The following is a 12,140-nucleotide window of genomic DNA, read 5'->3' as shown; positions in this document are numbered from 1 at the left end:
CGGATTTAGTCACAAATTTGAATTACAGAAAAATAAAGATACATTTTAGTCTACTGATTATACAGTTTATGTATTTGAGGCAGAAAAAGTTGTTTAAAATCTGTACATCTTTTCTTAATCAAACTACTGATGATTAAGAATAGAGGACAAACATTTTCATTGATCATTTTAGCCTCTCAATAGTTCCGCCTACGCATCATGGATACTAAGTTCAGTTTGCACCATCAGAACATCTTGCATAAGCCAGACGTGAATATGTGAGCTTCGGTGCTGCCATGATCTCTCTGACCTCTGATACTGGTCTGTAGCTGTTCAACAAAGGACTTCCACGTAGAGTATTTGCTTGATTAGCAAGACAACAGTCACATGGGTAAACCAGAGTAGCACCGTGACAGAAAGAACAATGCTATGTGCAAGGAAACCCACAAGTTGTAAAGCACTGTGGAAAGGACATCATCAGTCACCCTCCATAGCAGGAAACAGGAATGTGAATGAAAAAGTTTTATAAGCACTGCATGTTTAACTCATTTCTATAAGGGTCAAAAGTCGGATTATTGCTTCTCCAACTTTAAACAAGTATCTCCTGATTTTACTAAAAGCTGGAGTAAGCTGTATCAATTGCATGCAGCCATCATCTAGCCAGCCGTGGAGTAGCGAGGTGCTTTCCCTATCCGGTAGCCTCGGTCCTCAGTGCCAACCTTTAAAAACAACAGTGTCTTTTGTATGTTGTTACCGACAGACAACGACGGCCATTGTCAGCAGCTGTAACTTCAGACAGACCTCTTCAAGTGGAGAGACCACAGAGACAGCGTTGGCATTTTTGTGGTTTCAGAGACTTAGTTTCACTCTTCCGCTCCCTTTCACCTTTTGTCCGTTGTGATCCTGTCATCCTCCTTTTCTACCTCATGCTGATGATTCCTCGCTAATTCTGCAATTCTTAAGTGTTGAATCTAAAGACACATAGTCATTCCACACTTCTAATATAAGCACAGCATTCTGACTAACTTCTTGGAGGGGAGGTACTCGGAGGTCAAGATGACCATTACCAAGGGAGTCATTATTCCAGGATAAACTAAATCCCTAGGGAGCCAGCACACTCCTGACTAGTTGCTTGAACAGACTTTGGAAAGTTCTGTTTCCAACACAAAGGAGTCAGCTTTTGTAAGACACATCTGACATTCATGCCAGTGAGTGGCCAGCATCCCGTCAACTTTTGGATGTACCAACAGCTGCATCACTAATGCCCTCCAGAAAAGGGACATTTGAAAATGAGCTTGTTAACAACATAGTGGAGTGGAGGACCCTGAACAAACTGTTGTCCATCACGGATAACCCCACCCACCCACTCCACCTGGCGCCTGCAGCTGGACAGACAGCGGAGCTCCTTCTCCAACAGACTGCTCCAGCTCTGCTGTCACAAGGACAGATACAGGAGAACATTGCAATAACTCTGTACAATAATTCCCCTCTGGCTGGCAGACAACTCACTGCACCGTAGCCTCTCTGTAAACTGGACTTAACATGCACTCCTTCACACTTAACATTGTACATTTACACTATATTATTATTGCCTTTTTGTACATTTGTATATTTCATTTTCATTTTTACTTTATTTTTCAGTTCTAATTATTTGTATTTGTTTTGCTTCTCTTTGTATTTTGCTGCTGCAATGCAAAGAATTCCCAGTTTGGGATAAATAAAGTACTTCTGATTCTGATTCTGATACAGAGACAATTGGCTGGACGTCAATGTATCGGACGAAAACCAACGAAAACTTGGTGAAGAAGAAGTCACGGAATAGTGAAAGGGCTGACCTGCCCAGTGCTCCTGTTTTACATTCATTCAACACCACTTTACTGAGAGTCATTAGTGAACTGTCATTTGTGTTGAATACTTACTTCCTGTGTATCCGTGAGAAGCGATAGAGTGCACGTTCTGCAATGCGATTATTGAGCATGTGCACATTAATCGTGCAGCCATGGCTAAGGTGATGTACATAATTTCATATTGAAAAGCTAGATAAACAGTCAAGCATTCCTTTAAGTTCAAAATCAGGCTAAAGTGATAAGGTGAGATTAGTTAGAAGGGAAAGGGACATTTTTATGGGTCAAACTGAAACAGGAATTTTTAAACCTAATTCAATAGCTAACAGCCCATGTTGTTTAAAAAGTGATGACCCTGCAGTTAAGGTGATAAACTCCTTAATGTAATATTGGACCAGTATAACCTTTGTGTCTGCTCGGTTGCATATTGCCTTGTTTAAAACCATAGAGATTTCGACTATATTCAACTACCACCATTGAGACTTTGCACTTCTAACCATCAATTCCAATTAGAGCAACCACAGTGACTAGTTAAACAACTTTTGAGTGACTTAAGTGTTTCACTGAGCTCTCCAGCATCAAAGAGATTCTGCTGTCCTCATCGCACAGGCCAGATTTAAAATAACTGTGACTGCACGATGCCATCGTAAGAGCAGACTGCAGCTTAGTGGATTAAAGAATAAGGGCACTTATGAATAAAATGTTTCAGATGGGGAGGCTGAACAACCAGTAAAGAGAGGGCAGGAAGACAAAATATCACAGAGAAAGCAGGCGATCAATTATTCAACGTAACAGCTGTGGTTTTTAGCAATGCCAACACTTTGGTGACTGAAAGTGCAACACACATCTAGTAGTACACTCAAAACACACTCATGCTTCCCTAATCTCCCAAAATTAGATTTCTTATGGTCCTCAAAGCGGTACATATAGGACAGTTTTGCTCCATTCTAAGGATTTAACCATCTGTTTTAGGAAATGACATACATGTAATATTTAAACTTTTCTCTACAACATCACTATCTCTTAAAGATATCCTCCAATAAAAGAACACAACATCTGATTATATTTTTTTCCACTATCAACCAGACAGTTAAGAAGGCTTTGGAAAATCTTGCTAACGAGATTTATTTCCCTGAGTGGAGATTTTTATTTGGCTGGTTTGCAAAGCCAGACTCAGGCTGTGTGTTTTTTCCGTGTGTGCATGTTTGTAAATTAACGCACACATAATCTCATTTTAAGCATGGAGCCAAGGCTAGAAGGAGGCAGACACACTACTGTAACTCTCCTGCTACATATAGTTAGAGAAAGAGGATTGGAGAGCACATATAATATAAATAATAATACCATACTACACTTCAGGATAGAGACCTGGTGATTGAACCAATGTGGCTCTGTTGGAACCAATGTCTCCATCTAACGAAACATAAGTGTCATATTTTAGGGATTTGAGGATATTTTGTCACCAAAATAATTGTCTTTAATGCAAAAATTGTCTATAAAACTGGACCCAAATTCATTAAAACACCTACATTTCAGGTGCGGTTTAGGGTCAGCGCTGGTTTGCCTCGTCGTATGTTCAGCAGTAAGTTAGTTAGTCAGTAAGGAAGTTAGCTTATTAGTTTAGAGGTCACATCTTTAACTGCAACTCTTCTGAAACATGCAGTATCATACTGTAATTGACTTTCTTTCTCACTCTCTGTCATCACTGAGCTCTACATATTATTTATGGATTTACACATTCAGCGTGGTATGTGTGCCAGAAAGTGTGTGCCAGTATGCTGTCTGAAATTGCTCTCAGGCATCCTATTATGCCACCGGATGCAAAACCCCTCTGGTTGAAATGCTTTGAGTGCACTGGGTTGCCAGATGGTATCTCACAAGGAAAACATATGATCACTGCACTCACATGAACATCACACTTTAACCAAGACATGGTGCTATGTTGTCTAAATACATGGCAATACTTGCTGTATTTGATGGTGGGAGTTTTATCAGTGGATGACGTTTAGGTGCTGTGTCTGTTTGATTATGGCATATGCCCAAATTGATTCTGAAAGTGTAAAAGTAAAGTACACATACCAAGAGTTGTGCCAAAGTCCAGTATAGATCCTGTTGAGCTATTGAAGGATCAATAGCTTGCAGGCTGCTGCTGCTGCTGCTGCTGTGTCATTTTATCGAACCAATACCATCCACCAAAACTCAATGTGCCTTTGCCAACAATTCCAATACATAAATGCAAAATGCAAGTGGTTATGGGTAAAAAGGGGTCAGATACTGAATAAGACAAGCACACCCATCATGCTGAGCACAATAAGATTAGTTTTTAATCTCAACTGAAAGGATCACAGAATACAAAGAGCCTATAGATATTGGCTTTTCCAACGATTGCACAAACAAATATTCAATATCAAATGTTGGATCAAAACAGGACTAATGTTCAGATCCCTCTCCTGCTGACCTGCACATATGGAACCACATGCAGAAGGTGTGTAACCACTGAGAAGTCAGATGGATGATACTGTATAGTGGCAGCCATGCTGTTGAAAAGCATATGGCACAGTGAAGGACTCAAGGACAAGAGAGTGGACACTGGCAGAACTGCTTGGACAAACATGGCTAAACTGAGAGCCACCACAACATCCCTTGTATGGAAGTGTGTGAGCAAAAGGCTGAGCAAGAAAACATGTTGTGTGATTTTGAATGGTGTCCAGACATATTGTGGGACAGATGGCTGGAGGATGCTTCATTTTCTTTCCCCAAAAGGAAAAGATGTTTCCATGTATCCAAACAGCATGTTAAACATAAAATATTTAAAGGAAAGGAAATGTGTAAACTTGTAGTCAAAGCAAATGGAATCAATAAGCTTCACTGCTGCAACTTCAGAGTATAAAGCATTTCTCAGAAGAGCATTTAGATGACAGGAAAGAAGAAGCCTTTAAAAAAAACTGACCAGGGATGAACCCAGCCAGCTGTACCATTGCTCTATTCCTGCACCAAGTTATATAAAATAAAGAACATCTTATGGGCTCATCTGAGATAATCTGATCACACAAAATCTCATCAAACGGGAACATGCAGTTTGAGTTTGGAACAGGCAAACATTTGGAAAATGATGGTATGAAAACATTAACCTTGTTAAAGGAATCTATGTTTTGGGTATCTCAAAGGTCACCCAATGCATTACTAAAGATTTGTGTATTTCATTTATTTTAAGTAAAAAAGGCTTTGCCATTGAGCTTGAACAAACATTTTTCAGTAGAAATATTGAAGAGTTTATAAAATACAATTACAATATATCAGCTGATATGAAATGATATTAACATAAACACAACTTTGGGATGAACATCACTCATAGAAATGTCTTACTTAAAGATGTATGACCAAGCTACAGGTATATACTGGAGTGGACATTTTAAAGTTGGATAAATCTACTTCAGGGTTTGTAATGCAGAAACCACCTCAAACATAGCTTGTTTCTCTGCTGCAGTTTATTGATAGGTGTGCAGAAAGTCAAAAAATCCTCCCAGCAGATTTGGTCATAAGCTTCAACAGTACATCCCACTTTCAAAGTTTTTCATATTTACAAAAACTCATGTGTCCAACGCTTTATCCAAAACTCTTTGTCTCACTCACTCTACAATGATGCTCAACACGGTAAATAACTTATTGGCTACGGACCTATTTTTTTTAAGTGATTATTTATCTTGTCACAGAGTGTAAAACAATTTGATAACTTGACTGTGTGATTAATACACAGACAGAGAATATGCTTCTTTTTCTTCTCAATCTTACATCCGCACCTGTTACTGAAATCAGCACCAAGTCTGCTCTCAGTGGATCTGTTCTTGCACAGTTGCTCTAAATCATTTTGGGGATCTGGTTTTAACAGACCATGGTTTGCTTTCTATACATGAAAAAAAATCGAAAAATAAAAGGAGGTGAATGTTGGCATTAAGCTGTACTGATGCTAAAATGGACTTCCAAACATCCAAATGTGAAAAAGACACACTTTTAATTTAAATTGAATAAAAAAGGATTATTTCACCTAAATATGGTCTCATAAAGCAGGCTGACACAGGTACATTTGTTTAAATCCAGGTCAGTTTTCTGAAGGAAACGTGCAGCAACGTGCAGCTGAAGACAACATTTGGACTGAACACTTAATAAGTTCATCTGCACAACATTTCATACTTAAACATGTTTAGAAAAAAAATGTCTTAACATGTTTATAGCATGACAAGACAAATCTCTGCCAGTGTTGCGGATGATTTACTGAAACCAAATCTGAGACAGGAATACTAAACGACAGGATCCAAAGGAATGGGTACGCATGATCTTAAAAAATGCCATCCATATCGAATTGATCCTTGGCGCTGATTGTGAAACAGGAATAAAACTGAGTCTTTGACAGCGTCCAAAACGTCATCACATGTCAGCCCTAAATGAAATGATGTTCTTCTTCTCTCTTACCTATCATGCAGAGAAGTATCAGCTGGAAGGAGAAAACCTCGGTCCTGATGGAGACCATCGTGTCTGCGGGAGATTTTAGCGCGAAGAGGCAGAATGTGGCTCAGTAAGGGACGGAGGACGGTGGCTCTACCCGCTCATCTCCCCCTCCACTGCCTCTGTCAGTACGGGGCAACGCAGCCAAATGCTCCGCTCGGATCGGCTCGGCTCGGCTCGGCTGGATTTGGTTGGAGGATTGCTGGCTCGCTGGCTGGTTTGGTTGATAACGGACGCGCACTCACGTTTATCGCAAAGAGACGGGCTGTGCGCGCACCGCCCCCCGAGAGTCACTCTACTTATATTCTTATGGTTTGACTACAGAGGCTTGGTGTGTGTGTGTGTGTGTGTGTGTGCAGCAAGCAGCTGATGTTTAAAGGCTGCAGGGGGATACATGATATTCTATTTCTATAGTAATACATGAATGTGTCATACTTCAGGATAATGTAAGCAATTGCAAAAAAACGCATGATGTAGCTACAGCGCATCCATGCTTGGTAATTTCGTGGCCTTATTATCTCCTGTTTCACTGTAAAGAGTACATAATGTCTCTATATTTGCATTCAATATTTCTGTTACAGCATAGGTGGTCCTTGAGTGAGTTGCACTATCTTCATGACACAGCATACAGGGAGTGATTGGCCAATTTTGCTGTGATTTTTGCACATTATACCCGATTTGATTATAGTAACCTGACAGAGTGGACAATAAGGAATTAAGGACACAACATATAGACTAGATCACACATCATACGGTTAACTGTTATACACACACAGACAACAAGTCTATCATGGTGACCCTGAAGGTTTCACTCGAGTGCCTCACAATGCTTTAAGTTTTTCAAGATTCTGTGTAAACGGTGAAGCAAAACAAGAATGTGGATCCGAACAGGACAAGGCTGCCCCAAAGAGAAATCAGTGTGGGTATAAACGCATTGGTGCAGAGATTTGGCACTGGTTGGACTTCAAGATTCCCATGAGATACACAATGGCGTAGTACTGAGTGTGTGTGTGTGTGTGTGTGTGTGTGTGTGTGTGTGTGAAGCAACAGGCTTCAATGGTGCAATAACACACAGTTTGAGAGAGTGAGACAGGCTTCAGTCACACAATAACATGCTGCTCTCATTACTCTGTGTGCATTAATTATCATAAATTAAGAGAGATAATCCTCTTTTATTCAGGCGGAAGCCTTGTCTCACTTGTTGGACCAACATTTTTTCGGATGCTTGTTACATTATCCCCCCTGCCACCATGCTTCCGGGATATAAGCCTTTGTGTGTGTGTGTGTGTGTGTGTGTGTGGTGTGGGGGGGGGTTATGGGGTTAGTCACAACATGTTGAGTGTAACTTCAGGCTGCATGGTTACGAACAAAAATAGTTGAGCAAAAAGAAGACCACTAGGGAAAAGAAAAACACATCTTTAAATCAGCCTTATAAATACAGCCGTTTTCATACAACATCACAGAAAAAATAAGGTAGGCTAAAGTAACATAATCTCAACCAAACACACATTCACACACGTAGAAACTGTGTGGTGAATGATCACAGCGTGCTGTCGCCTCCTACTAAATATCCTGAGCCTTTCACATCCTGCTGCTGCGGGAAAGATGATTGGGTTTTCACGGCACACAGGCAGCTGTGGATTATGTGTTTGCGCTCTCTTGCTGTGCATTTACACACTATAGCGAGGTCAACTACTCATCTGAAGTTCATGCAGGTCATCCACAATTAAGTATCTGACCGTACATCAGAGCTTTAAGTCCATCATTCCTGACGTAATGCTGGTTGCTCTAAAGGTGGCATGGCAACTATAGTCTCTGCTCGCTAGACCAAGTGTTTCCTATTTGAGTTAGAGAAAGCAAGTGTCACGCTGACAATATAATTGCGGTCGTATGCCTAAAGCTAGTGCTATAGCAGTGTTAGTACCAGTCCTACTGTATGTCAGGCCTCCTCAAAACTGTGTATTCCTCGGAGCGTGCACAATGCCCTGTGTCGCACAATGTTATGGGCCTGATTGAATTGAGTTGTCTCGTCGCTTTTTGGATAAGCTGGCTACCTCAAAATTATTATTTTTGGTATTTTCCTTTTCTTTGTGTTATCACCTAGATTTAACTAACAGTTAAATAATGTTGCTTTTAACAGACAGGGTTTGATCATTTTTCGAGACTTTGACCTTACTGCAGATACATTTTTTAAATTCACTGTTATAACAACATACTGGAAAATATGTACAACTAAATACTGCTAAAATATATTGACATTAAGATAGACTTAATCATGTCCAACAAAACTCAGATAGAGAGTCTGCATTCAGTGAAGTATCTTACACATTCTTGGAACAGGCAAAGCATGAGTTTTTTGTTCTTTCTGCTTTGATACTTGACACTGGCCAAATGAATTCATTGTGTTCACGTATTCTCCAGCTAGAGTGAGTTATATTGCCAGCTTCAGCAAAAAAACTATTCTAAAAACCCAGACGATATACTATATAGGCCACTCAGAGCAAGGCAGTTCGGCTCACACGAGTGAAATAGCAAGTTTTCATGCAGTCTGGATGTAGGTTAGGTTCATCCTGTGGGGACAATGAACAATTACCTGTTGTTTGTTAGTAGATGAGGTTTTGTTGGATCCTCCTGTATATTTAACGTCACGTTCCATCGTGTGTTTTTGTTTGACCGCACGTGTGGGGAGTGTGTGCCTTGCCCTTGTTGCCATGACAGTGAATACCATTTCCAAGTTGACAGTGATATTGACTTCCAGCGGAGGCAACCGGAGGTCAGTATCGTGTGTGTGTGTGTGTGTGTGTGTGTGTGAGAAAGAGAAGCCAACACGGGTCGATGCCTCCTATGAGAGTCACATAGCTAAATATTGTTTCGTATCATTATAATCATACTGGCCTTTTTTAGTGCATTTTTGTATTATTTTGTTGTTCTTACATCATGTCGCTGTGCTGCTTTACATGCCTCTGGAAATGCCCCCCCCCGAGGACAAATATGTCAGAGGTAGTATGACCGGCTCGCTGCACATTATCCTGCTAATTACACGGCTACTTACTTATAAATAAATCCATAACTTGACACAACAAATTGATTTAAATAGTTGTATTGATTTAAAAATGACTGTGTTGTTCTACTGCATGGCAACAACGTGCGTTTGTGAGTGTAGAACTGAAAGAGAGCAGGAGTGTTGGTCTCCACGTGTGTGTTTTACAGTGTTTTTGATACGTTTTTTTTTTAAGTCAAAGAAAAGATTGTGTACTGCATAGATTTACAGTTGAATACGCCATAACTGTGTCTGACACATTTTGCATTATAACCAGTTGTAGTATTCTGGTGTACTGCAGTTGTGTTTGTCCAAATTGTGTTGCCATACTGCAGCAGTAGCTGTCACTCTGCTGCTGTGAGCAGGAAATCAATGACAAAGGCTATACTGCCTGTCTATTTAATTACTTTTAAAAGAAGGAAAACTATACTATAGTTTAATAGTGGAAAACTATACATTATATGTTTAACCTCCCACACTAATACCTCTAAAGATCAAGACCAAGAGAGAAGGGATGCTCAGCCACAGATAATGAATCTGCAAAGAACTGCCATGTCACGCTCAAAGGTCACTGAGAATTATAATTTAATTATTAACATGACATATTGAGCATGATATCCTGACTCAGGAGAACTTTAGTGTGCATCCATCCATACACAAGTGGAGAGAAGTGCCTTTAAATGTAAGATTTAGAAAGCCCAAATCAAGATTGTCGGTGTGTGAAATTGGTGTGTGCATTTGCAATAACAGGTCTATAAGGATGAATGTGTGAACTAGATTAGTGCAGACCATGTGTACAAACAATGGTTGCAATTCATGCTAAAGCTACAGTAGGTAAGATATTTACCAGAAGGTGTTTCAACCACTAACAAAAACACAATTCATGTGAACATCTGCCTTTATGTGTCCATCAACAGAAAATATGGTGAACTTGCTATTGCAATCCAACCAATTACAGTCACTTTAAAACCGCTTGTAATTTATAGAAAACACAACTTTTCGTTCCCAAGAGCAGTTACAGAACATTTCAGGACATGTTTTATAAAGAGCTGCTGTGCTTTTGCTGCTTGAGATCTTATGTCTACTGCTCCTTTGTTGATTGTTTGTATTTATACTCTTTGGCGTAGGGATACAATTTTAACATGTTCTTAGACATGAACTTTGGACTCAAATCTCCCTTCTGAAGCAGATGAAAACAAGAGCACTCATTGACAGTGGAGGACAAAAACTTCAGGTCAGTCAATGGTGTGTGTGATATGAATAGTGAATGAAGTTCTGTCTCTGAAGCAGTGAGAGGGACACACACACACACACACATACACAGGCTGACAAACACTTACTTTCCCAAGCAGAGGGCGAGCTCCTCACCATACTTGTTTCTTTATTCCACTCAGTCTGCACAAGCACACAGACCGAGATGGATTGCTGCTGGGAGCCATGGCAACCAGTGGGGCTATTCACCGCCACCGTGGCTGAGGGACGGAGAAGAGAGAGGGAGTTAATCAACAACATACATCACACACACACACACACACACACACACACACACACACACACACACACACACACACGTTTTTAAATGTGGTTCCATTTTGTTCCTTACTTTCTTAAGAGGCCATAATCTAAGTATTGATCAGTAAAAAATGACTGTGAAAATGGATCCTCATTCAATGGAATAACTGGATTTGGATTATTTTGACTGAAGTTCTTAATTAAATAAGAAAATACTAATTCAATATTTGGCCCAGCCTTATTTCTGACTTATTTGTTTCACATATGTGGTTCCCCTCTATAATTACGGCATAGCAATCCAGCATATTTGTGTCATGAAGGTTAGTCATTCATTAAAAATAGCCACTAGCTCAGATCTAAGGACAGGGATCTGCTTTTTCAAATACTGCCCAATGACAGCAGGAGTAAACCCATGCTCCTTATAATAACTTTAAATTACTCAGAGCTTTAGTCAGTGGGCTGTTTTCACCTCAAGCTGTGAAAACCGATATAACTTATCTAAAATGAAGATACATTTCAATGACTAAAACATGCAGAACGCAGCAGAGCTTAGTAGATTTACTCAAGTACTGTACTTAAGTACAATTTTGAGGTACTTTCTTTTTTTTGCTACTTTGTACTTCTACTTGTCAGGGGGGGGTTGGTAAATAGGACCCAAGTGCTGTAAAAAAAACAATCAAAAGGTTTCAACAAAAAGCGAGCTTTAATTAACCCAAGCCGATGACCATGAAAAAACAAGAAAAAAACGTACATCCATACACTAGGGAGCACGGGAAGCATCCAGACAAAAAACCAACAGGGACAAAGATGGAGGCGACTCGACATCAGGAACAAACTCTGGGGATGAAACGACCCACCAACAAGGAACACAAGGGAAAGCAAGACTAATACAAAGGGATTAATCACAAGACACAGCTGGGGATGGGAGGCAGAAACACGAGGGCAACAGGTGATCACAATGAGACAATGAGACAGGAGGGAAACCAAAGACAGGAAGTCACACCAGACCAGACACACAGAGGAAAAACATTTCAAGATAAAACAGGAAACTACAAACACAAACAAGGATCATGACACTCACTACAACTCAGAGGTAAATCGTGTACTTTTACAACACTACATTTATTTTGTACCTTTAGTTACTTTGCAGATTTGAATTAATAATGTGAAAAATAATCAACACTTAAATAAGACTACAGTTATACCTTGAGTAACATTCAAAAGCTACCCTGCAGCATTCAAAGTAATTAAATGTAGCTACT

General features: G+C 39.9%; 1 protein-coding gene across 1 annotated transcript in view; it reads right to left on the bottom strand.

Annotated features, from left to right (window-relative positions):
• Positions 1 to 6,531, bottom strand: part of ptprz1b (protein tyrosine phosphatase receptor type Z1b) — a 43,633-nt gene extending 37,102 nt beyond the window's left edge. The window contains 1 exon segment of the mRNA XM_063905217.1: positions 6,294 to 6,531. Within this exon segment, the coding sequence (XP_063761287.1) occupies positions 6,294 to 6,351 (58 nt within the window). The 5' untranslated portion in view covers positions 6,352 to 6,531.
• Positions 6,532 to 12,140: the final 5,609 nt, after the last annotated feature.

This window comes from Eleginops maclovinus, chromosome 17 (assembly GCF_036324505.1).
Source record: "Eleginops maclovinus isolate JMC-PN-2008 ecotype Puerto Natales chromosome 17, JC_Emac_rtc_rv5, whole genome shotgun sequence".
In the NCBI taxonomy this organism is placed as follows: domain Eukaryota; kingdom Metazoa; phylum Chordata; class Actinopteri; order Perciformes; family Eleginopidae; genus Eleginops; species Eleginops maclovinus.
Note: the sequence above shows the minus strand (reverse complement) of the source record. Positions and strands in the feature narration are given on the sequence as shown.